General features: G+C 47.5%; 1 protein-coding gene across 14 annotated transcripts in view; it reads left to right on the top strand.

The window, feature by feature from the left end:
• MACF1 (microtubule actin crosslinking factor 1) overlaps window positions 1–23,247 on the top strand; it is a 350,067-nt gene that overhangs the window by 102,981 nt on the left and 223,839 nt on the right. For 13 of the 14 annotated variants that reach the window (XM_077337346.1, XM_077337347.1, XM_077337345.1 and 10 more), the window contains 3 exons: window positions 7,876–7,937; window positions 8,984–9,073; window positions 17,683–17,760. In XM_077337346.1, coding sequence (XP_077193461.1) covers window positions 7,876–7,937; window positions 8,984–9,073; window positions 17,683–17,760 — 230 coding nt within the window. Of the gene's footprint in view, window positions 1–3,772; window positions 3,855–7,875; window positions 7,938–8,983; window positions 9,074–17,682; window positions 17,761–23,247 lie in introns of those variants that run through there. The other variant, XM_077337337.1, reaches the window with a different exon arrangement.

The raw sequence follows: 23,247 nt of genomic DNA, 5'->3' as shown, positions 1-23,247 counted from the left end.
ATTTAATCGAGGAAGAACCCTTGACATTTTTTTCAGGCTTTGAAGTGGTGACATGTCCCTTCAAAGAAGTGGGTGCAGAAGTAAGATGGGGGAGATGACCCTGCGTTGAGCAGGGGGTTGGACTAGATGGCCTGTATGGCCCCTTCCAACTCTATGATTCTGCAAACCAGCCAATCGTTAATCATTTCCATTGTGGAGAAGGAGACTAGGCCAGTAGAGCAATAGGGGAAGTGGGCTCCAGTGACGCCTAGGGATGCCCTCTGTACTTCTGGGAAAGGATGTGTAATCCCTGGGGAGCTCTTGCATAACCCCAGGGTATCCTGGTTGGCAATCCCTATTCTAGCATAACATTTAAATTGAGCTTGGGTAATGGAGCCCTGGCTTGGATGGTGCAGTCTTGTCAGATCTTTGGAAGCTAAGCAGGGGCAGCCCTGGTTAGTACTTGGATGGGAGACTACCAAGGATAGTCCAGACAGGTAATAGCAAATCACCTTTGTCTCTTGTCTTGAGAACCTTACGAGGTTGTCAAAAGTCAGTTGCAACTTGACGGCACCCTCCACCACTTCAGCAGACTTCCAAGTGGCCCAGGACAGAAAGAGAAACTTATTGGCCGACATATAGATTTAGGCCAAAGCAATGGCTGCACAATTGCTTTTCAAATCAATGTTTCCTAATGATTTTCTGGTGCTTGCAATCCACAGTGTTGTGTTAGGATGCAGGGCATGAAAAACTCTTGTTGGAGTAAATAATAATAATAATAATAATAATAATAATAATAATAATAATAATAATAATGACCTGTTTTGGGACCCTTGTCCTGTTCTGGGCAGGCCAGGCATGGACACTCTCATCTGCTCTTGAGGGTGCTGTTTTTGGGCAACATTGCCTTTGGAGAGATAAAATCTGGGTTCAGAAGCAGGAGAGAGGGTGCAAGCTGGGAGGCAGATGGCCCAAGAGCTCCCCATGGGTGCTGACAGGCCTGCAAGAGTCACTGTTTTAGCAAAACAAAGGCTTGAAGACATAAAGCTGCCTTTAAACCAGACCCTTGGCCCATCAAGCTTAGTATTGTCTGTTCAGACCGGCAGCAGTGCTCCAGGTTCCCTCGCTGAGGTCTTTCCCACCCCCTACAGCCCAATCCTGTTAACTGGAGATGCCACAAATTGAGCCTGGCGCCTTCTGCTGACAAAGCAGAGGCTCAACCACTGGGCCACAGCCCTGGCTTCTGAGTGACTCTTCAGTTTTGCTAGCTGCCTGGAGTTCTCCAACTATGAAGTGTTAAATATTGAAAGAGCTGAACAAGGGAATTTTGATCCCTAGGGCACGGAGACCTGGAGGAAAGGTGGAGAAAAAGGACGTTTTGATAGTCTTTGAAAATAATTTTGTTCCATCACCTGCTTAAGAGCAGGAGAGACTCTGATGAAGGGATTACAAAGTCTTGGACTCCCTTTAAATGAAGCTGCTGGCTCCCTCAAAACAAACCGGACAATGGGGCTTACTGGAATCAGAATGTCATGCTCCTCAAGGTGTCTGAACACCACAAAAACAACCCCCCAAAACCATGGTGTGCCCAGTATGTATTTTCTCATCGGTCCCTTGTCCTGGGAGACTGGCAAGCAGGCTGTCATTCTCGACCAGCCTTTTTAAACCTTTTTACCATGGAGGAACCCATGAAATATTTTTCAATCTTCGAGGAACCCCAGAAGTACGTGTGGCAGTCAGATGTGGGAGCCAGCCAATCAATTGCTCCATCATTTACTGTTCCCACTGTGGAGAAAGAGATGAGGCCTGCAGAGCAACAGGGGAAGTGGGCTCCGTCCAAGCAGCTATCCAGGCTCCTGGGAATGGCCTTGTAACCCTTGGGGAGCTCCAGCGTAACCCCAAGAAATTCTGGGAAATTCTGCTCTAGTCAGACTTGGCAATTTCATAGTGCCCAGCTATGGTTGTCAAAATTGTTAACAAGCTGAGTCTCTCTGGGACACTCCAGAAAGGATTTCTGAGTTTGCATTTCTGTCCTTGATGAATTTTCTGGGTCTTCCTTCCTATCCAGTCTTCTGCAGAGTCCCTCAGCTCCCTCCGGTCCCCTCCTTCCTACTGTAGGGCCAGGTCAGGTCATTGACAATAGCAGCATTTCTGTAGCCTCCGTCCCTGAATTTTGTAAGGAATGTGAGGCAGTTGATTGGTTATCTTCCGGGCAGGCGAGGGGGAGTGCGGGCAAGGGCCGGGTAGCGGAAAGCCAGCCGGAGAGGCTGTGGCCGTGAGTTGAGGAGAACAGTACTAACGGGTTTCTCATCTGAAGGGCTCTGGAAAAGATTAGCCAGCTGGTGATAAACTGATGAGGCCTTGCCGTTGTTGGTAAGGAGGAGTGAAGAAATTATTATTAGCCCAGGGCGTGTGTGTGTAGTGGGTGGAGGAAGGGCTAATCTAATTAGAATCCGAGGATCACTTGGAACTGCAAAACAGGGCGACCAACTCTTCCGTCTGGGGAAAGAGCACCAGAGAGATGCTGGAGTTGATTCTTGGGTCGCAGCGGAGAAGATGACCGGACTTGGGCTGGGGGAGCCTCATTTCTTTCCTGGCTGGAAGTGGAGAGCGCTCCCACAGGCCGAAAGGGACTGAAGAGGAGTTATATTTAGAGGAAGGAAGAGACGGACGATAAAGCAGCCCCCGTTATCACCGTTGTGGACATTCCAAACTGTCAGCCTCCAAAAATGGTATAGCGCTAAGCTGGGTGAGATTGGGCCGAATCCTGAACTGTGGGGTGGTGGGGTGGGGGCGGTTTTTAGACTAAGAAAAAGAAAATAAGACAATGATTATGGGAGCTGAAGCTGCAGACCCGAGCAGCGTGAACGCAAAAAAGAAATGAAGGCTCCATTGTTCTCCCTGGGTGACATTTCCATTTGTACAACTGCTGCTGTTGACACCAGGACTTGACAACAGGGTTTGAGGAAGGAACCGATAGTTTGGACTGCCCTGTTGCATTCACGGGGGAGACAGCAGCTAGACAGCGCAGGCATGTGCATCTCTTGGCCTCCAGGTTGCACCTGGGACTTAAGGGAAGGGATTTTCTTCCTCTGCAAAATTTACCTCCCCTTTGGGGTCCCTGAATAACTTTACTATCCTGGAATGGTTCTGGATTTCTACTTTTGGGGCGGACTGTTGCTTCCTCGTCTGCAGAGGCCCTGAAGAGCCCCATCTGCCCGTCACTCTGTTTAGCAAGTGTCTGGAAGAGCCAACTAGACCTTGTGTGTTGTGCTGTCTGTCTCTTCTTGAGTGAGTAGGGGATTTCAACTGCCCACCCCACAGTACTGTGGAGAGCGGGGCAAGGCGGAGCCCTTTGTGGGCTGAAGCAGGATATTGGCCAATCTCCGAGCCGTGGCTGAACCTGCCTCGTGGAGTTCAGGCATTGCCTCTTGCACTGTCTCCGCTACTGAGGTTTCTTTGCCCTCGTGAGATAAGAGCGTTCGTTTCATCGCCGTCTTCCTGTCTCTCGTTCCCCTGCTTGTGGCTTGAAGGGCTGCAGACATCTTGGGAGGCTTCCGGTGAAGTGGGTCCTCTTCTCAAAAGGCACAAGAACAGCACCTCCGGTTTGAAGGACCTTTTTGGAATGATGCTCTCCAAGGAGGAGAGGGCGACTGCTGTCCTGTTCACAGGATAGGAAGTAGTGGGAGGAGTCGGACCGGTGAAGCTGCTCCGATTGCTTCGGAGACCACGTTGAAAGGGAAACAGGAAGATGGCAGAGATCCGTGGCGTGCTGAGGAGCTGAAGGTGCCGGGGGCCGAGTGGGGTCATGTGGCACATCTTCAGTGGAGAGCGGGAGCTGAAAGCCCACCTGGCAAGTCAGATGTGCTGTCTCGGTTAGTACGGCTCTCCCCGGTTTTGACTGTTTTTGAGAGGGGAAGCAGAGAGCTTGTTTGGGCTCAAAGCTTCCTGGTTAAACATGAAAGGGATTGCAACCTCGGACTCCTATCACCCTCCTCAGATTCATGGGTGGGGTGGTCCCCGTCACTATCAGTGGTCCTGGAACAACTTTGTGGCCTTGAATGTTAAGAAGGGAACTACCCAGAAGAACTTTCTGAGCAGATGGGACCTTTCTAAGTTACAACAGGGAGGGGGAAAGTTGAATTCTGTTGCTGTGCAGCTTTCTTTAGTCCAGCTTGGGAAGCAGGTAAGGCAGGGGCCGTAACAGAAGGTAGAGTGGGGGGAGTTATTTTTCCATCGGCATAAATGGGAATGCACTTGAATAATTCCTGTTCATTTCAAGGCCAGGATAATGTGCACAGGTGAGCTTCTGGAGAGCAGAGGGAAAGTATGCTGCAGGGGCTAGAGTATTGGATTAGGACTAGGCATACCCTGGCCCTGCCACGAATCTTTCATATACTCTCACACTGGGATATTGTTTGGATTTGCATTTTTTTGGTACATTTCCACCCTGAAATTCACCTTTTTGGGCGCAGACCTGAATTGCCCGCTTACTTCTCCTTTAGCACAGGAATCCTTGGAAAACTGCTTTTCATTTTTTAGCACGGGGACTGATGGGGTCTAATTCGGGGCTGCCAAATGTGGAAATGCGTGCAGTTGGGTTTTTCCCCTGCACCCACCATTTGGAGTTATTATTTGGGAACGGCCCTTTCCTTGTCGCTATCCTCCTTTACCCCTCCCTCCCTCCCCACCCTCTGATCCAAAAAAAATCTGCTTTTTTATTGCCCTCCTTTCCCCCAAAGTGTCCCAAATGTAATTTTAAAAACTGGAGTTATAGCATTATTATAACAACATAACTCTGCTGCATAAGAAAGCAAGACGGCTTTTTTAGAAACAGTGTTGTAACGCGATCACCCTTTGCTAAGGCATGCATTCTGAGATGGCCATTATTTTGGATTTAAATAACTTACAGGCAGAAATCCAGAAGGGATCTGGCTCTTTTGACAAATTCTGCCTCCCCATTTTTGCCAAGTTTTTGGGCTTTTTTGGACTTTCTGGTTACATATGGACTGAAGGGAATAGCCTTATGCTGACTTCCCGGTCAGTGCAACATCTGCATCATGTACCAAGTCCAGGACTCACCTACCCTCTAGTAAGAACTATGATTGTGCACAGGCTTTTATGGTCTTTAGAGACGTCTCCTTGTCAAGATGACCTGGACACCCTGAATAGCCTGGTCAATGTGAGGGGTAGTTGAAACTGTCCCTAATTTCACTGCCTGCCTACTTGCCTTCTACTCCATCTCGGGTGATAGTAAGACCCCACTATTAAGTAATTTTGGGTCCTGTATCTCCACCCAAAGCCATTTTGTGAGCTGATTTCCCTTATGTTTTCTATTTTAGTGGACCCTATCCTCTCTGTAAACTTACAGAACGATACTTCCTATATAATTTAGTTGCAGGGATATCTGTATCCCACTGATCCCCCAGCGGTCACAGGATATTTCTCAAATGCCTGGTCTTAAAGAAACTGCAAATCTTGGCAGAGTTGGACTTACTCTGGGGAGCAAAGTAAAAAAAGGGTGTGTGTGTAAGTGTCCAATTAGGGATGGACAGAGTAGTGGTGTCAGTGTATAAAGTCGCATTTGTGTGCATGTAGTTTTGCAAAGCATCAATGTCAGGTCTACAAGTTACTTTCTGCAAGTATCAGAGAACAACAAGAGTAGAGGGATATATAGGGAAAGGAAAGGCCAAGGGACCAAAAATGTGCCTTAATTTTGCCTGCCTCATGCTTCCCACCGTGTTGATTGCTTTTTCTGTGCCTCTAGACCTGCAGTCCAGCCCTTAGGCGTGAGAAGTCCCTGCTATCCCCAGTTTCTGAGACCTAGAAGCCATGATTTGTGTAGACTGTGGAATGGCTTGAATTCTCTTTCCCCAAAATGTTGAATGCTGTTCTCTGGGTCTGTTGACCCAGGTACTAGTAGATTCAGACGTGCAACTGAAGAGATGAGAAGCTGTCAGAGTTCTCTGAGCTGGGCGAGGGACTTCCCATTGTTAAACATTTGAGCAGTTTGAAATGCATACTGTTTGGGTTTATTTGTTGCTGTCTTCAGTGTAGTTAGCCTTTTGAGAAAAAAACTAGCTATCCAAAGCAACCATTTCTTACTGTTTCACATTAGCATACACTTAGATCCTGTAGGCCTGTAATACGTGTAACAATGAATTCAACAAGTTAAAGCCTTATATAAGGAGAGAGAATGGTATTCAACTTTCAAATGAGGAATCAAACATTGCAAGACGGAGCCTAACCAAACAAACTCTGTGTTCGTGCCTTTGAGTGGAAGGAGCAAACCGCAAAGAAGCCGGCACAAATCTCTGGGAATATTCCTTATGGTCTCTTCCCCCCTGCTTGGTTCTGATGAATTCAGGTTTCCTTAATTAAACCTGTTGCGTATAGAATGGGGACTTGTTGCTATCATTCAGGGTAGCGGAGGGGTATTCTCCCTGCCCAGGCGGCCTAGTGATGCTGGAGGAAGGAGGCTGATGTTATGTCTGGCTGTGCTCATTCGCAAAAGTTGCAGAGAGAGCTAATCTGTGCCTCGTGGCTTGTGTTCTCCACTTGTGGGACAGCGGAGGGCTCTGCTGCTAAAATCAAGGCCTGTCCTGGGTTCTCCTTGGGTCTTTTCCCATTCTGGCTCTGTTTCTTTTTGCAAGTGAAAGAACTCACCTGTTGGATGGGAAGCAGTTGGTAGCCAGGTGTCCCTAACACTCCCATATGTGTTGGTGTGATTGGAAGGACTCACTCCCAAATACTCGCTTGGAGTACTGTGTTCAGTTTTGGGAACAACTGATGAAAAATGTCGAGAAACTAGAGCATGTCTGGAGGAGGGCTTTGAAGATGGTGAGGGGTTTGGAGACCAAGTTGTATGAAGAAAGGTTGAGAGAGCTTGGTCTGTTTCACCTGGAGAGACAGCGACTAAGAGGTGATATGATAACCATCTTCAAGTACTTGAGGGGCTGTCATAGAAGATGGAGCAGAGTTGTTTTCTGTTGCCCCAGAGGGGCAGACCAGAACCAGTGGGTTGAAATTACCATAATTCAAAAGAATTTTTGGCTAAATATCTGGAAGAAATTCCTGACAGAGTAGAAGAGGCTTCCTCGGGAGGTGGTGGGTTCTCCTTCTTTGGAAGTTTTTAAGCAGAGGCTTAGATAGACATCTGACAGAAATGCTGATTTTATGAACTTAGGCAGATTGTGAGTGGGTGGGCCAGAAGGGATGTGCCAGTGTTTGTCTCTTGTGGCCCTTCTTTGCATACTCAGGGAATTGCTGATCACCACTGTGGGATGGTAGGTGAATTTCCTCTACCTGGGGGGGGGAATCACTTGGGCATGAAATTGGGGTCACTGTGGGTGGGCAGTTAGTTGTGAGTTCCTGCATCGTGCAGGGGGTTGGACTAGATGACCCTGGAGGCCCTTTCCTGCTCTACGATTCTATGAATGCACTTGGCTACTTGGAGCAGTCCGGAAAGTTCAAAGCTCTCCAGGTGTCCTTGGGCTGAGCTTGAGAGCCTGAAATAAATATTAAATCCCTAAAATCCAATGAACCGAAATACAGTGAAAGAATAAGCTGCTAATTGCCAGTATTGTTCAAGGCTCGAAAAGGCCTCCTCCTTAATACAGGCAGATGCATTGGTTTTATGCATTTCATGAAACCTACACGCTCGGGAAAAGCAGCAAAAGGTACATAATTCAGATTTGTAGAAATAGCAAACCCCATGTTAAAGCTTTGGCTTTTCCTGAATGCTCCTAGAAGCCTCCTGATTTTCTTTTCTCCAGGTGCTAAAAGAGGCTTGCAAATGCTTCTGCGGCATGAATACACAGCAAGGCAGTCCTCATGTTCCAGTGGGCTGAAAAGCTAACCTGAATTCTTGTTCTCTTTCTGTGTCCTTTTCAACAGATGAACGGGATCGAGTCCAGAAAAAGACCTTCACCAAATGGGTGAACAAGCACCTGATGAAGGTAAGCCGGGTTCTAGTTCACTGGCTGAAGCCCTCCCCCCTCCATTTTTCCCACCCTATGATGTTTGGTTTTTAAAGTCTTCATTATGCGGTTCAAGGCCTCTCTACCCAATGCTATGTGTATTCTGCGCAAAAGGAAGGAGAATCTACAGATACTGGCATCTGGATTTTTTAAAGCGTGCTTTCCAGGCCTTATGGCTGCAGAAACAAACTGAAGTATGACGTCTCGGGGGAGGGAGGCAGGTTTTCCTCTTGACAGCCAGCTTGGTGTAGTGGTTAGGAGTGCTGACTTCTAATCTGGCAAGCCGGGTTTGATTCCCCCCTCCCCCACATGCAGCCAGCTGGGTGGCTTGGGTTCGCCACAGCACTGATAGAGCTGTTCTGACTGAGCAGTGATATCAGGGCTCTCTCAGCCTCACCCACCTCACAGGGTGTCTGTTGTGGGGAGAGGAAAGGGAAGGCGACTGTAAGCCGCTCTGAGACTCCTTCAGGTAGAGAAAGGCTGCCTATAAGAACCAACTCTTCTTCTTCCTCATCTTCCATCATTTCCAAAAAGAAAAGGATGAATTAGTAGTGATGGATATGGGGGGGGGGGATGACTGGTAATTATTAAACTCATGGCTTTAGGGCCAAAGCAATGGCATTTTCAGGGTCCAAAAATCTTGAGGGGCTGTCATAGAAGATGGAACAGAGTTGTTTTCTGTTGCCCCAGAGGGGCAGACCAGAACCAGTGGGTTGAAATTACCATAATTCAAAAGAGAAAAGCGGCCTATAAGAGCCTGTTAGGGCTAATCCTGTGTTGAGCAGGGGGTTGGACTAGATGGCCTGTATGGCCCCTTCCAACTCTATGATTCTATGATTCTATGATTCTAACCAACCCTTCTTTTTCTTCCTCTTATCAGAGGGTGGGGCTTTAATGCCATTTACAACTCCTCTACCCCTCCCTGTACCAAATTTGTGTGATTTCCCCGTGCACATTTCCACTGGGTTCTGAGAGATGACCCAAAAAGACTTCAAGGCCGCTGAACTGTTTCCTCTTTCCCCCAGGTGCGCAAGCACATCAACGACCTCTACGAGGACTTGCGGGATGGCCACAACCTCATCTCTCTGCTGGAGGTCCTTTCAGGGGTCAAACTGGTAAGTTTCTCAGCTCTTGAAGCAATAAAAGCTGTCTGGCTACCTTCTTGCCCCAGACTCCTAGCCAGGGACCTATTCCTTAGATCTGGAGCATATTCGTTGGTCTGTTTGTGCTCCTCATTGCGTAGCATTTCTATTGACATGTTCCTTTAGAAAGTCCATTTTTCCCATTGGCTAATATTTTTCTCTCTGTAGGGAAAGTATGTATGCTGTGTTACAGAGATGGTGGTTAGGATATATGGGGCTATACATTGCCCCCTTTGCCTGTCTGGCTGGGACCTTGGGGTTCCCCAAAGCTACTGCCGGTTGCTCGCAGGACTTGAACCTGTAGCAGTCTGAAACTTAGGGCCTGAGAAGTGTAACCCTCTGTGTTCCAGCAGGAAAACCTGCAAGTACAGGCAGGTGGTCTCCTGCTTCGACAAAAGACTGGTGGGATTCTACTCCTGTGCCCCCCTCTAAAAGATTTTCGCAGCCTACATAAGACTGTCTTTACCTTGTGTTTTGTCACTTGTGATTCTCTCCCCCCCCCCATGGTTCTGGTAATTATTGTGATGCGGCTGATGGTCCCTCTGTGTGTGAATGTGTTTGTGCATGCACAGACGTGTGCTGCATTGTTGAATGTGCAAAGCTAAATAAAGGGGTTTCGTAAGTAAACTAAATGTTACTGATTTTGATGAGTTGGCCCAGAGTTCCAAGTCCCAGTTTGTGTTCATTGGGGCCATACAGCAGCTTCAAGGAATGAGAAAGAAAGAGAGAGAGAGAGAGAGAGAGAGAGAGAGAGAGAGAGAGAGAGAGAGAGAGAGAGAGGGAGGGAGGGAGGGAGGGAGGGAGGGAGGGAGGGAGGGAGGGAGGGAGGGAGGGAGGGAGGGAGGGAGAGAGAGAGAGAGAGAGAGAGAGAGAGAGAGAGAGAGAGAGAGAGAGGAAGAAGAGGAAGAAGAGGAGGAGAGCCCCATGGGCTTGGAACAATGCTGTTGGGTGGGAGAACTCTAGCTTCCTTCCAAGCTGTTTTCTGTATTAAAACCATGCAGGGGAGAGATTTATTTCCCTGATTTTGCTGCTCTGTATGGAGTGTCTGTACATGTGGAGCAGCAAAACCAGGGAAGTAACTCCCCCTCCGGTGTGATTTTTGCAGGGGAAAGTAATTTATGGGGAGGCAGGCATTCTTCCTCCACATCACAGCATCCTTCTGAGCCCATTTGGGATTTCTTTTTTAAACCAAACAAACACTGTAGCTGCTGTATGGATGCAGGGAACACAAGTTGGTTCTGGGAAATCGAGATCCAACTATTTTCAAAACAGTAATTCTTAGGTTGGCCCAAATACACCTCAGTTGTACTAGTTTTGAAGGTGTGCATTTTCAGACTGGTGCTGTCTCACCAGCGGCTCCCTTAAAGAAGCGTGCCAAAGCTGGCAGAGGGTCTTGCAAATCCTGTCTACTCCTCTGGGCTGTGCCTTGGAGGTTGGTTGCTGCCCCCAGTTCTCTGAAGAGTTCCTTTCCTTCTGGGGAAGAGGGTAGATGGGACAGTCAGAGCCAGCCAGTGTCTTTGGGTCCTAGGCCTTCCCGGCCTCCCTGGTACCCATGCCTATTTGAATCAGAATATCACAACACATCTGTGCCTGTGTGAGCATGGCCAAAGCTATGCTTTTTTTTGCAGAATTTGGCCAAGAATCAATCCAAATCAGGTTTTCAGAAAGGACAATCCCTTTCTAGACTGGGCGGCACTTTGTGGGGCAGGCCCTGAGTAGGAATGAGATCCTGCACAAAGGTTCAGATGAGGCTCTCGAGTGACGGGTGGCAAGGACGATGACTGATGGCTGTCCCCTCCAATAGAAAAGATGCCCTCTTTGGAAAAGGCTTTCTCCATGGGGCCTATGGCTTGAGGCTACAGCTGTTTGCTAATACCGTGAAATCATGGGGAAGGGCCTGGACGGGGAGTGGCAGGTGGCCTGGGAAAGGTGGCTGGACACCCTCTGGAGGCCCACCATTCATTGGCCTTTTCCACAGACCTGGATGGGAACTGCAGAAGGTGAGAAGCAGCATCCCTGAGGCGTTCCCTTGCAATGCCCTGTGGGCAGCAGGGAATCACCTTGAAGGGATCATCACTGCCACCCACACGGGGTGTGGGGAAGCCTCTACTGTGAGCTGTGATGATTTTAAGACCAGAGAGAATGTTCCTTCTGGCCCCGTTCAGTACTTCACCTCGAAATGGAACAATGGTCAGGCATTCTGCGGTGAATGTTTGCAGTGGAATGATCTGGGACAAGCCATGTGTTCTACGTAAACAACCACCACAACCACAACAATCCCGGAGCATAGAGGGCAAAGGAGACCGGCTTTTGGCCACCTTTCCCCTCCTCCTGTGCATTTTGTGCTTGCTGCGTTTTGTTTATTTGGGGCGAGCGTTTGCCGTTTCTTCCCTTTGGTGTTGTTTGTCTGCCGTGCCTGTTAGCCCAAGGACCCTGCCGGGCAGAAGAGCCTTCGCTCGGGGAGAGGGCCATCCTGGTGTCGCACAAGCAGTGAGGACTGCGAGGAGGAGGAGGAGGAGGATGGTGACGGAGTATGTCAATGGCCTTTGAGAGCAGAGTCGGCAGTTGCTGACACCGAGGTGCAGCCAGATAATCCAGGCGTGGCTGGGGGATCCATTGAGGAGCGGAGGAATTGATAGTTTCAGAAGGTGCCCATGCTGCTCTTCCGTAAAACCGTTAGATTTGAGTCCAGAAGCATTTTAGAGATCAGCGAGAATTTCAGGGGGTAAGCTTTTGAGAGTCAGGAATTCATGCTAATTCTGCTTGGCATAATAATTCCCAAGTTCAAAGCAACCCCAGGATTGCTGCAAGCAGTCTCGTGTCAGCTCCATATTGCAGGTAATGGGTTGGATCTGCCAGAGCAAATTGCCTCTGCTAGCAGACTGGATCTGCCTGCTCCATCTCCATCTGGAGAGTCTGAGAGCAGTTAGTCCCACTACAGTGCCCGTGCTTGCTCTCCCACTTGCACTGAAGAGAGAACCAATGTTTTTGGAGCAGTGCGGCAGCTCATGGGAGCAGGAAGCTTTTCTCTCCAGTCTTGAATTCTGGCCAAAATGGCATGGCCAAATTAGGAACAGAAGATGGCTGCGCTTGGTCCTGATTGGCTGCCGTCCTCTGTGACATCACAGAGAACCCTTTCCCCCAGTCCCTGCAACAGTTTCTCATTCATTCATTCATTCATTCATTCATTCATTCATTCATTCATTCATTCATTCATTCATTCATTCATTCATTCATTCATTCATTCATTCATTCATTCATTCATTGGAATTATATCTCGTTGCTCTCAGAGACTGGCTCGTGGCAGGTTACAAAAAACAATCCAGAGAATAAAACTCCATAAAATACCCATTAAAACCCCAATAATTATAATTAAAACAACCCAAGATGGCAAAAAAAACCTCCTAACAGGAAGGCCCTTATGAGGGCAGCATAGGAGAAACCAAACTGCACCAAGATGTCCGGCGCAAAGTACCAAGGGGGACCTATACCCTTTGCCTTCGCACTGGCCCTGACCATAAACCTGGCAGAAGACCTCCATTTTACAGGCCCCACAGAAAGCTGAAAGCTCTCCAAGGGCCCGCAGCTCCTCCAGGAGCTCATTCCACCAGGTTGGGGCCAGGCAAGCCTCCCTGGGGCCAGGAACGACCAATAAGTTAGTACCCACTGAGCATTAAAAATACACACTTCTCTTTTAATTAATAAAGTGACAAATGAGATAAACACAGAGATATTTGTTCAACACAATGGCAAAAAACAAAAAAGAAGACATAGAGTTTGAACCATCGGTGATGGGGAGATGGACAGCTGTCCTAGCGTTTGGTTTGTTGTGATGCATGCCTGGGGTTTCTCTTGTGAATCTAGGAGAACTGGGTCTCTCCCGACATTGCCACCCTCCAGGTAAGTCCTGGAGTTTTCCTGGAATTACAATGGATCTCCAGACTGCAAAGAACAGCCCCATGGAGGAAACAGCTGCAATATACTATAGAGTCCTAGACTCTGCAGGGTACCATTGAGTCCATCCAATGGAAGTCCTAGAGTGATATCACATCCCTGCTGAGCTCTCTCCCCTCTCCACACTCCACTTTCCCCATGCATCACCCCAGAATCTCTAGGAATGTCCCAAACTGGAATTGGCAACCCTCTTCTCCCAAGGCTGGGGAAAAAAAATCCCCCATAGCCCTTGCAGTACAATTTCCCACCATTTGCAATTTGCCCTTCCCAATTAAGGTACAAAGATCCACAGCTTATTGAATGGAAATAAAGTTCCATGGGAAATTGTTGGGACTGACTTCCAAGTTAAAACTTTTATTAGGCTGAGGGAGGTGATTAATCTCCTGGAAAGAAAGTCACCTTGGAAGGGGAATGTCTGGTGCAGAAGGCAACCTGATACAGCCTTCTGGCTTCAGTCCCTTGCCCTGTATGCACTTCTTCCGGGTAGCATCCGATTCCGAACACTCTGGTTTCCATATGCTGTTCATGCATGTGCTGTCTTGGTCCTGGGTGGTCTCAGACACCAGGAACAGGAGGGAGAAGTTTGGGGGGAAGAAGAGGAGGGCTGGGAGAACAGAGGAGCGGCCTTTTGGGTGCCAGCGGAGAAGCTAAGGGGTGGGGGTGCAAGAAGGATCCTGCATAGTGCATTGGGTAGTACATGTAGACTCTGGAGAACCTGCATTTGTAAGGATCTTTTCAGAATGTGTGTGTCTAGACCAGGGCTGGCCAAACTGTGGCTCTCCAGGTGTCCATGGACTACAATTCCCATGAGCCCCTGCCACCTGGCAGGGGCTCATGGGAATTGTAGTCCATGGGCATCTGGAGAGCCACTGTTTGGCCACTCCTGACCTAGACCTCATCCCTCCTGAGAGAGAAGCATGTGAAAATGTGATGCTTTGCCCTGCCCCGTCCCTTGCTCTCAGCCATAAATATAGTATGCAATCCAATCACATTTTACCTTTGAGAGTTTTTTTGTTATTATTTATTTCCATTATTGATAGTCTGCCTTTCTCAGGGGGAGTTGAGACAGATTACACTTAATGAGTCAGAACAATCCCAAACATAGAACCTTCAGTAATTAATTAATGCATTAGGGTTTTAGCAGTCTGGAAGCAGCAGAAAGAACCGAAGCGTATCATAAGTATTCGCACGGCCCGTTTCAGAAATTACATAAATAGGATCCTACTTACAATAAGCCAAACATAGCTGTCTAGTTCTTAATCATTTCTCCGAGCAAATTCGTAAAACCATTTTGTGCAGTGCACACAAAAGCCCTCTGGAATAGTTTTGCAGACTTTACGGGACCCCAGGAGGACCATTTTTCCTACCTCTGCAGGCGGGCATAAGTTAAGCTAGGCAGCTTTTAAAAAAATGCTTGTTTTTATTGATTTATTTAAAACCGATATTAGCTGCCTTTCTACCTTGTGGAACTCAAGATGGTTTACAATGTAAATAAAGCCACAATTCTGAGCACACAAAGAGCAACAATTTAAAATCGCAGTTAGGACAGCCCATACATAAAAACTAAATCTGTCAAAACTGTCTTCCGCTTTATTTGCTCGAGGAACAAACTGCACATTACCCCCCCCCCCATCCAAAGTGGCACAGAGTGAGTTTCTCTCGGGAGGGGGGAGTTCATCTGAATTTACACTGGATTATCTCTGCGCCTTTGCTGGTGTCGGTAGCTGAATGTGGAAGGAATACTAACCCACCATGTGTGAGTGCATGATCGTCCGTTTGCTGGAGTTCCTGTGCACATCTTCAAAATGTGTGATATTCCCACACTTGTAAGTTGAGATTGTTGGCTTAGACCAGGGCTGGCCATACTGGGACTCTCCAGATGTCCGTGGACTACAATTCCATGAGCCCCTGCTGGTAATTGCAGTCCATGAGCATCTGGAGAGTCACAGTATGGCCACCCCTGGCTTAGATGCTTCATATGTACATGTGAGCACGTGTACATGTATACTGGATTACATCGCAGTGCTGGGTCTTTCCCCCCACACAAAAATAACCTTTTACGATGAATATATAGGAAAGGTTAGGAGGCCAAACTAATGGCCCTTTCTGCATGGGGAGACAAAACCACATCTTACACTAAAGGATATTGTGTATCTGCACCTTTGTAACCGAAGACTAGCGGGGAATGCTGCATGCTGATTGCTTTGCCTGCGTGTGGATCTCTCTGCAGAGGATTGAAGGGAATTTGCATCCCAGTGGAAAGGTCAATTTGAGGCAGTTGTGGAGCAGTTCTGGATTTAATGGCCCTCCAGGCAGGAAGTGCTTCCACAAGGAGAGCATCTAGCATGGTCCTTTGCTCAGGGGATGGGTTTTTGAACAGCCTGACTTCCTGCCTTTCTAAAGAGTCTAGGTCCTTGGGTGATTACAGGAGTTAAATATAGTTGTGTCAGTAAAACATGCTGTGTTATCTATACGGCTGGGACTCTTGGCCGTGGCTTCCGAGGGTGCTCTCCCTCCTGCTCCGATTAACTTAGCATTTCCTTTTCTCTGTACGTCTTTGTCATTCTGGGTGATTCCTTCCCTCTCCCTCTCTGCTACAGCGTCACGCACTCAGGAGCTGTGGCGGCTCAGGCAGCTGAAGGGCACCAGAATCTGGGCTTGGTTGTCTTTTGGGGGCCCTACAGTTCTTATGTGACTGTTCTGTTCCCCATCCCAGTATCGGGGACTGCAAGTGGCTTATGCAATGAGTGTACATCTGTGCTGTCAAGTCGTAGCCAACTTACGGTGACCCCCAGCAAGGGGTTTTCAAGGCGAGTGAGAAGCAGTTCCTCCTCCCAGCATGTCTTCATTGGCGCTCTGCCATCCAAGTGCCCAACCCTCCTTTGTGAATGAGATCTGACGAGATCAGGCCACGCCGTGCCATCAGTACGGTTGCAGAATGAAAGACGCATACTTTAGAGATGTGTGACTTCAACAAAACTATGCAACTCAACAGATCGTCATGAGTACAGTCATAAAGTAAGAGATGAGGCACAACTGCCCCAGGGTAGTGCTGGTACACACCAGGACAGGGGCCAAGATCTCTTTGGCTTGTGCCTGTGGCCATGTACAGGCTGAGCCTTGCACGGCTTCGTGGGCGATCTCAGCTACCACATGGGGTGGAGAGATTGCTCGGTGCCTGTTGCGATCCTAGATCCTCTGTGGGGATCTTGGGATATCGTGCAGCACAAGAGCAGAAGGTCATGGGCTGGCTCCAAGCACTGACCTATATAAAGCAATAGGTTTCTCTGCTCTGCTAGGGACATAAAACGATTTGTCTGGATGACAATGAAGATGATTTGTCTGGATGATGCACCCTGTATTCTACAGCTTCTCCAGCCCCGCTTCCTTCCTATTTTTATGTGGGTCTTCTGATGGAAAGACTTCTGTTTTGTCCCAGGCTAGCTTGATTGTGAAAGCTGAGCAGGGTTGCCCTTGGTTCATCCTTGCATGAGAGACCACAGAGGTTGCTCTGGAGAGGTAGACAATGGCAAACCACTTCTGTCCTTCTTCTGCTTTGGAAACCCTAAGTTTGCTATGACGTGATGGCACTTTCCACCACATCACAATGATACCCGCCTTCCCCCATAAAAGATGCCCCCCCTTACAGCTATTTCAGCTATTGGGCATGCACAGAAACTAGGTACTTGTCTGTCGCTGTCCCTTCTTGTGTTGTGTTTGCAACTCTTCTGTCAAGCTCAGTTGGCTCAGATAGCTGAATTGCTCGAAGTCAGGCCTGCTTGGCTGAATGCGGGCTGTGTGCCCCAAGATTTGCCTTCCAAAGGTTCTTTTGCAAGGCCTGGCCCAGGCCTGGTCGTCTTGAGAGCAGCCAAAAGAAAGGGCACAGGGTGGTCTTCAGAGGCTGAGGAGTGGGCCTGGTGGGAGCCGGCATGGCATAATGGTAAAGAGTGGCGGACCCTAATTTGGAGAACCAGATTGGGTTCCCCACTCCTCCGCGTGAAGCCTCCTCAGTGACCAGGGGCCAGTCACAGTTCTCTCAAGGCTCAAGTGGCTCTTGTGGGGAGAGGAAGGGAAAGTGATCATAAGTTGCCTTTCCTTAAGGGCTTAAAGGCTGAAGTCCCTCCTCCCCCACATTACCTCTTGGCACTAATGTTTGGATTTCTGTGTCTGAACAGGGAGGTTCCTTTTAATCCCTATGGCTAGCCACTACTGTTAGGCCTGTCTTCCATCAGTGAGAGTGGTTGGTTTTCTACTCCAGGTGCAGTGGTATCAAATAAAATCAGGATAGTTGCCATGACTCGCTGACAGATATGTCTCTCTCACTCTTTCCTGGCCTGCTTCTTGTAGTTTTGTGCACTTGTCTTGTGTTGTACACTGAAGGCACCTGGGCCTACCAGCTTATGTGTAAAGTGACTGTTTCTTGGTTTAAGCTGTACAATCTGGATTGGTGACCTTTGCTAGAAAGAATCGTAGCTGGTAGTTTGAGATTTTAGGAAAAGACTCTGAAGGGAGTCAGTGGATTAATGTGTTTTCGGAACAATCGAGGGTCCACTCTGAGACACTCTGAGACAAAAAATGTGCTTTTGGGATGGGATGGCTGAAATGAAACTATGATTTCTGTTTTGCAGCCACGGGAGAAGGGCCGGATGCGGTTCCACCGACTACAGAATGTGCAGATTGCTCTCGACTTCCTGAAGCAGCGACAGGTAAGATTCCATGTTTTCTTTCCCATGTCTCTTCCCCCCTGTGCCACCCAATATATCTCAGAAAGCTTCTTCAGTGGTTGTGGCTGATTTCGGAGCCTTGGATCCTATGACATTGTGGGTTGGGAAATCCCTTAAGATTTGGGGACGGTGCTAGTGGTTTGTGGGGAAGTCTGCCCTTCCTCAGTGTTGCTGAATCTTGCTATTATATTGCTTTGCAATAGCATTGCTATGCTAGAATTGTACAAATGTGTGTCAGTTTTGCTAGAGACTGACCAGCAATATTTGCATCCAGACAGAAATGCAGGAAAGCAGATGCTATGCTTTTCAGGAGCTGCCTGGATTCCTCAGGTGTCAACCTCATCAGCCTGCCGGGATACTCATATGCTAGATTCTCTTTCTCCTCCTTAGAGACAATATCCATTTGCAGGTCAATGGTGCATCCAGGAACGTTACTAATCTTATCACCCCTTAAGTGCTTCTTCTTCCCTGCATCACCTACAGAATTCCATTAGCCATGATTAACATACCCACCACACCTAAACCTATTTCCCATCCTCTAAATCACAGGGTCGTCAAGGCACCATTTGCATTTTTGCCTTAATTCAGTTAATGTAACCACATCTTTGTTGTTTGCCTGGGAAACTTTTCATGGGTCTACCCAGGGCAATCACAGGTATTATCTCTGGCCTGGGAAACCTCCAGGACCTTCCCCCATGTTTTGTCCACACTGGACAAGAGCATCACCAGCCTCCCAGATTTCTTTTTCACATGCCGTCTCACAAAGTCTGTTGTTGTAATGTGCTACAGAACCCAACCTTAGCTTCAGTACAGAAATTTGCCTACCTAAGGCCCACTCCAGAGTCCCTCTCTCTGTGTATGTATCTTCTGAATACCCCACCTCCATCCAAAGTGCTGGCCTTTTTAGCTGTTTCTTGTAGGACTTCTGCAGGTCATGAAGATAGCTATAGTTTTCTTTCCCTTTTATATTCCCTTATCTCACCATCTCACTTCTGGTATTTCTCTTGGGTGACTGCTTAGCTTAATGTGTGTACAAGCTGGCTAATTCTATTTTGACTTGTCTTTCAATAATTTCATTTTGTTTCAAACTGGTTTCTGTGCAAGTTTCTAAGGGAAGGGCCCTGGTATACACAGCTGGAGAATCCCATTGTTACCTCTCTCACAAGCTGAATTTCCCAACTCAGTCTAATTCGGGTAACAGTGGAGCCTGGCAAGGGTGAATTTTGGGAAGGGAGGGACCTAGGCAGGGGCTAATGAAATAGAATCCACCTTCCAAAGCAACCACTTTCTCCCAAGGAAATCATCTCTGCAATCTATTTTTCTTCGAAATCTGCAGAGTTGGCAACCCTAACCAGGGGTTACTTGGGAAAATCTCATAGGATGCGGAAAAGAGGGCCTAGAAATCAGCACCTGCCCATCCATGCAGTGGGCAAACCCTGCTTTGATCGTTCTGGAAAGATCAGTAACTGGGCCAAAAGGGAGAAATTGTGGAAGCAGAATACACGGATGTTCTGAAAGGCCCAGTTCCAGTTTGAGGCAGGGTGGAGAAAAAAACATGGCCTGCTTTTTTGTGACCGTGCCAGAGAAGCTTGTCCCCGAGGGTGGTTCAGCGTTTGATGATGAAACTCCTGCCCCCTGACTTAGGCAGAGCCATCGTTTCCTATCTGTTCTGTCTCAACACACCTGCAAAAAAATGAAGGTGATGAGCAAAGGGATGAGATTTATGGGGCTTGGATAGAGGCATGTGCCCTACCCTGGGGAGTGTGAACAGCTTAATAGCCCCCTATATTTTAAAAAAAGCAGTGGAGTTTTGCTTGAAGGTGCTTGGGAATTTTTTTCCTACACAGACATTTCCCCACCTTGATCCCTGCCCCCCTCCCCCAGGACAGAGATGCTTGTTGAGGCATATTGCGTGCAGAAAGATCACAAACACTGTAATTGCTGTAGGGGGGGGGGTTGGCGGTAAGCAGCGTTCAAGCTCTTTTCAGATTTTAAACCTGGACATTCTAGGCTGTCAAATAAGTGCGCAGAATGGATGGGCGAGGTCTTTAAAATGTTTTCCATCTAAGAAATGCTTTTGCATCAGGTTTTAAAATTCACTGATACTGTGGTTTATTTTTAGGACACTAGGGTTTGAATATGTGTCCCATTTTAATGGATTAATAAAATAAATACATGTCATAGCTCACCACTGGAATAGATGCATTCTTCAAAGTGGCTTCCCGTAAATCTATGGCACACAAACTGAAAGCAGCGTGAATCAACATGACACATAGTAGCACAGAACTCCCTCCCCTATTAACCTTAACATTTTTGTCTGATTATCTAATTACTGAGGGGGTTTAAGCAAAACATTGTAGTATAGGAATATTGTAGCTGGCTTCTTCATTTGGTTTTTTGAAATCCGATAGCACTACCACTTAGGATGATGGTTTAATCTACCTTCTTACAAGCCATTGTGCATATAAGAGAGTAGACAATCATTTACTACTCAACTGAAATGATTCTTCATTATAGTAATACCCTAGTATCAAAGTCCATTTTAAAAATGGGCTTTGAAAGGGGTCCAGTGGGTAAGGGAAAGCCCAACAGGTAAGGGAAAGCCCCCCCCACCAGTCCCCCCCCACCAGGTGCCCGTTGAGCTGTGAAGCCATCTCACTGCGTCTGCAAGGCAGTGAGAGGGCTTTGTGGGCCAACAGGGAAGGGAAAGCCCCCCTCCCCCCACTGGCTTCCATTGGCCTGGGCCAACGGGAATGGAGTCCCCCTAGGGCACTTACATGTTTCCTGGGGAGCGTCCAGGGGCAAACTGCCGGCCATGGCAGCAGGGAGCCCCTGGCCAACTGGGTGGGCTGGAGTGGGCATGGCCTGTGCAAGGCAGGGCCCAATCACATCCCGTTTGTGTCCTGCCTCAGATAGGCCGCACCCACTCTCCGCCCACTTAGTCCTTAGCAAGTTATTATAACAGTGAGCCTGCTGTTACAGATGGTTTAATAGGCAAGTAATCATTTGTTGGCTGATGAAATGTTATCTGGATGAGGATTGCTGGTTTTAAATGTTTAGTAAAACCACCTGTAATCCACATGTATTCTTGTCTTTTTTACATACAAATGGTTGCATAGTATTATATGCATTTATTTGTCGGAAATGAAACTCATTTAAATGTATGCATTTACAGTTCACTTAATAACAGAACTATTCCAAAAGTAGTCATAAAATGATCCTTTTCAGGCACCAAGTGCCATCCCAAATAAAAACCTTGCAAAAGAACCTTTTCCCATTGAGAAACCCCTGCAACATTCTTCAGGCTGCAGAAGTAGTGCAATCATGCAGAATATGGTGGGGAAGCATAGCTGTGTACATGCCCACCAAGGGCCCCTCCCCTTCCCACCTCCTCCAGGCCCATCATTGGCCATTTTGGGGAGGGGTGGGTGAGTCAACATGACCATATATGGTCGTATCACCTGATAAATGCCCAAGAAATTTAAAAATTAATTAATTAAGTAAGTAGCTCCCACCCATTCAGGAAACCGTTCCAGGGTTTCATGAAAGCCTTCTTTGGCATCTGACACAAGGAATGCATTTCTGACAGGTAAGAACTGCATTCTTGCTGGTACTGCTAGCACCTCTGCTTGAAGGGCCTCCACCTCTGCTTGAAGGGCCTCCTTCAAACAGTGATCGTGACGGTCCCAAATGCCAGATATGCCCAACTCCTGGAGCAATCCATGTATCACCTGACTGCTGCAAAGTCAAAAGGCATATGTCATATGACCACATGTTTCCCAGGTCACTGCTGCATGCTCGTAGCCAAGAATTGTCATAAATGTTCCCTAAGAACATAAGCCTCAGTTAACTGAGTGCCCATGATGATCCCAAGGTTTGTGGTTGCAGATGAAATTCTTGTTTATGCTTGTGTCAGGAGGTCCAGACACCCTCTTCTCCATGGGCATGTGGCATGAGTACCTGGGCAGGGCATTTGGGCAACCGTAGCGCTTTAATTTGGGAAGTGCCTTTTACCTGTGAGACTCCTCTGTTCTCTGCCAAAAAGTGCAGGTAATGTGTTCTTTATGGCACCGAACCCTAAGGCAGTTGTGGTCTGAGGTTTTATAAACGGAGTTGGTTGAATAATGCAGGGTGTGGGTGGATCAAGCTTGGGCCTGTATTTTATATGATCCGTAATATTTCAAAACTAACATTCAAGGTGCTGATGGGATAAGTGATATCTAAAGTAAATGGTATGCTTTGAAATATTTGGGCAGAGGCCTTTTGAGAACTGTCTGTTTTTAAAAAATACAGCTACAATGCATATTTGGGGCAGGGTGTGTGTGAAATGAGAATAGTGTGTGTGGGGGGAGGGGATACAGTGATGACAGGAGCAAAGCTAGTGCCTGCTATGGAATCTTTCTGAATTTAAGGGAGGAGATGTTTCCTCAGTGGTCTATATATATAATACCTGGGGTTCAACTCCTGCCATCTCCGAGGGTCTCACAAAAGACTTTGAAGAGCTGCTACTATTCTCAAGAGTAGATTGAACTGAACTTCATAGACGGATTGCCTCATTTGGAATGAGAGAGTTGCATGTATTCTCACATGTCCCTTGTTGGTAGAAGCTGGAGAGCTCCTGGGATTACAACTAATCTCCAGGTTACAGAGATCAGTTCTCCTAGAGAAAATGGCATCTTGGAAGGTGGACTTCATTCATTCATTCATTCATTCATTCATTCATTCATTCATTCATTCAATCAATCAATCAATCAATCAATCAATCAATCAATTTATTTCTTAGATTCTATGGCATTATACCCTACTGAGGTCCCTTCCCCATAACTCTTGCTTTCCCCAAACTCCATCCCAAATTCTCCAGGTATTTCCCAAGCAAGAGCTGGTAACCCTAGCCTCTGCTCACTTGTATGTTTACTGCTTATTTGGGAAACTTTAGAGAGTGAAAATATACCCAGACAGCGTCATCTTGCATTACTGTGGCTTGCAGGAGATTCAAAACAGCAGCAGTGAAAAAGACAAATTGGAGGTGTTGGGAGGACGTAACATGTTTACAAAATATGAAGGTACAGGAAGTGCTGGAGAGAGAGTGAGGGAGACTTTTCTCTTACAAAACAGGACTGAAGAACTGTCCACAGAAAATGACTGTCAGTAAATTCAGACCAACAAAAGGAAATTTCCCCCCCAGTGCTCCTTAATTTAACAAAGGGAGTTTGTTAACCACCTCAAGATGGTCCGGGGGGGGGGAGGGTGGCAGCAGCAGCTGAGGTCCATAATTATTACTTGGGCATGAAATTGGGGTCATTGTGAGTTCCTGCATGGGGATGGGGTCACTGTGAGTTCCTGCATGATCCCAGAGGTCCCTTCCAACAATGTTTCTATGAAGTGGCAGGACTGGTCAAGGCCTTGGAGAGTTTTGCCGGAGAGTTATCAGGCTTGGCATAAGAAGACTAATGTGGGCAAATCCATGGC

This window comes from Paroedura picta, chromosome 5 (genome assembly GCF_049243985.1).
Source record: "Paroedura picta isolate Pp20150507F chromosome 5, Ppicta_v3.0, whole genome shotgun sequence".
NCBI lineage: Eukaryota > Metazoa > Chordata > Lepidosauria > Squamata > Gekkonidae > Paroedura > Paroedura picta.
This window is presented reverse-complemented; position numbering and strand designations above follow the sequence as displayed.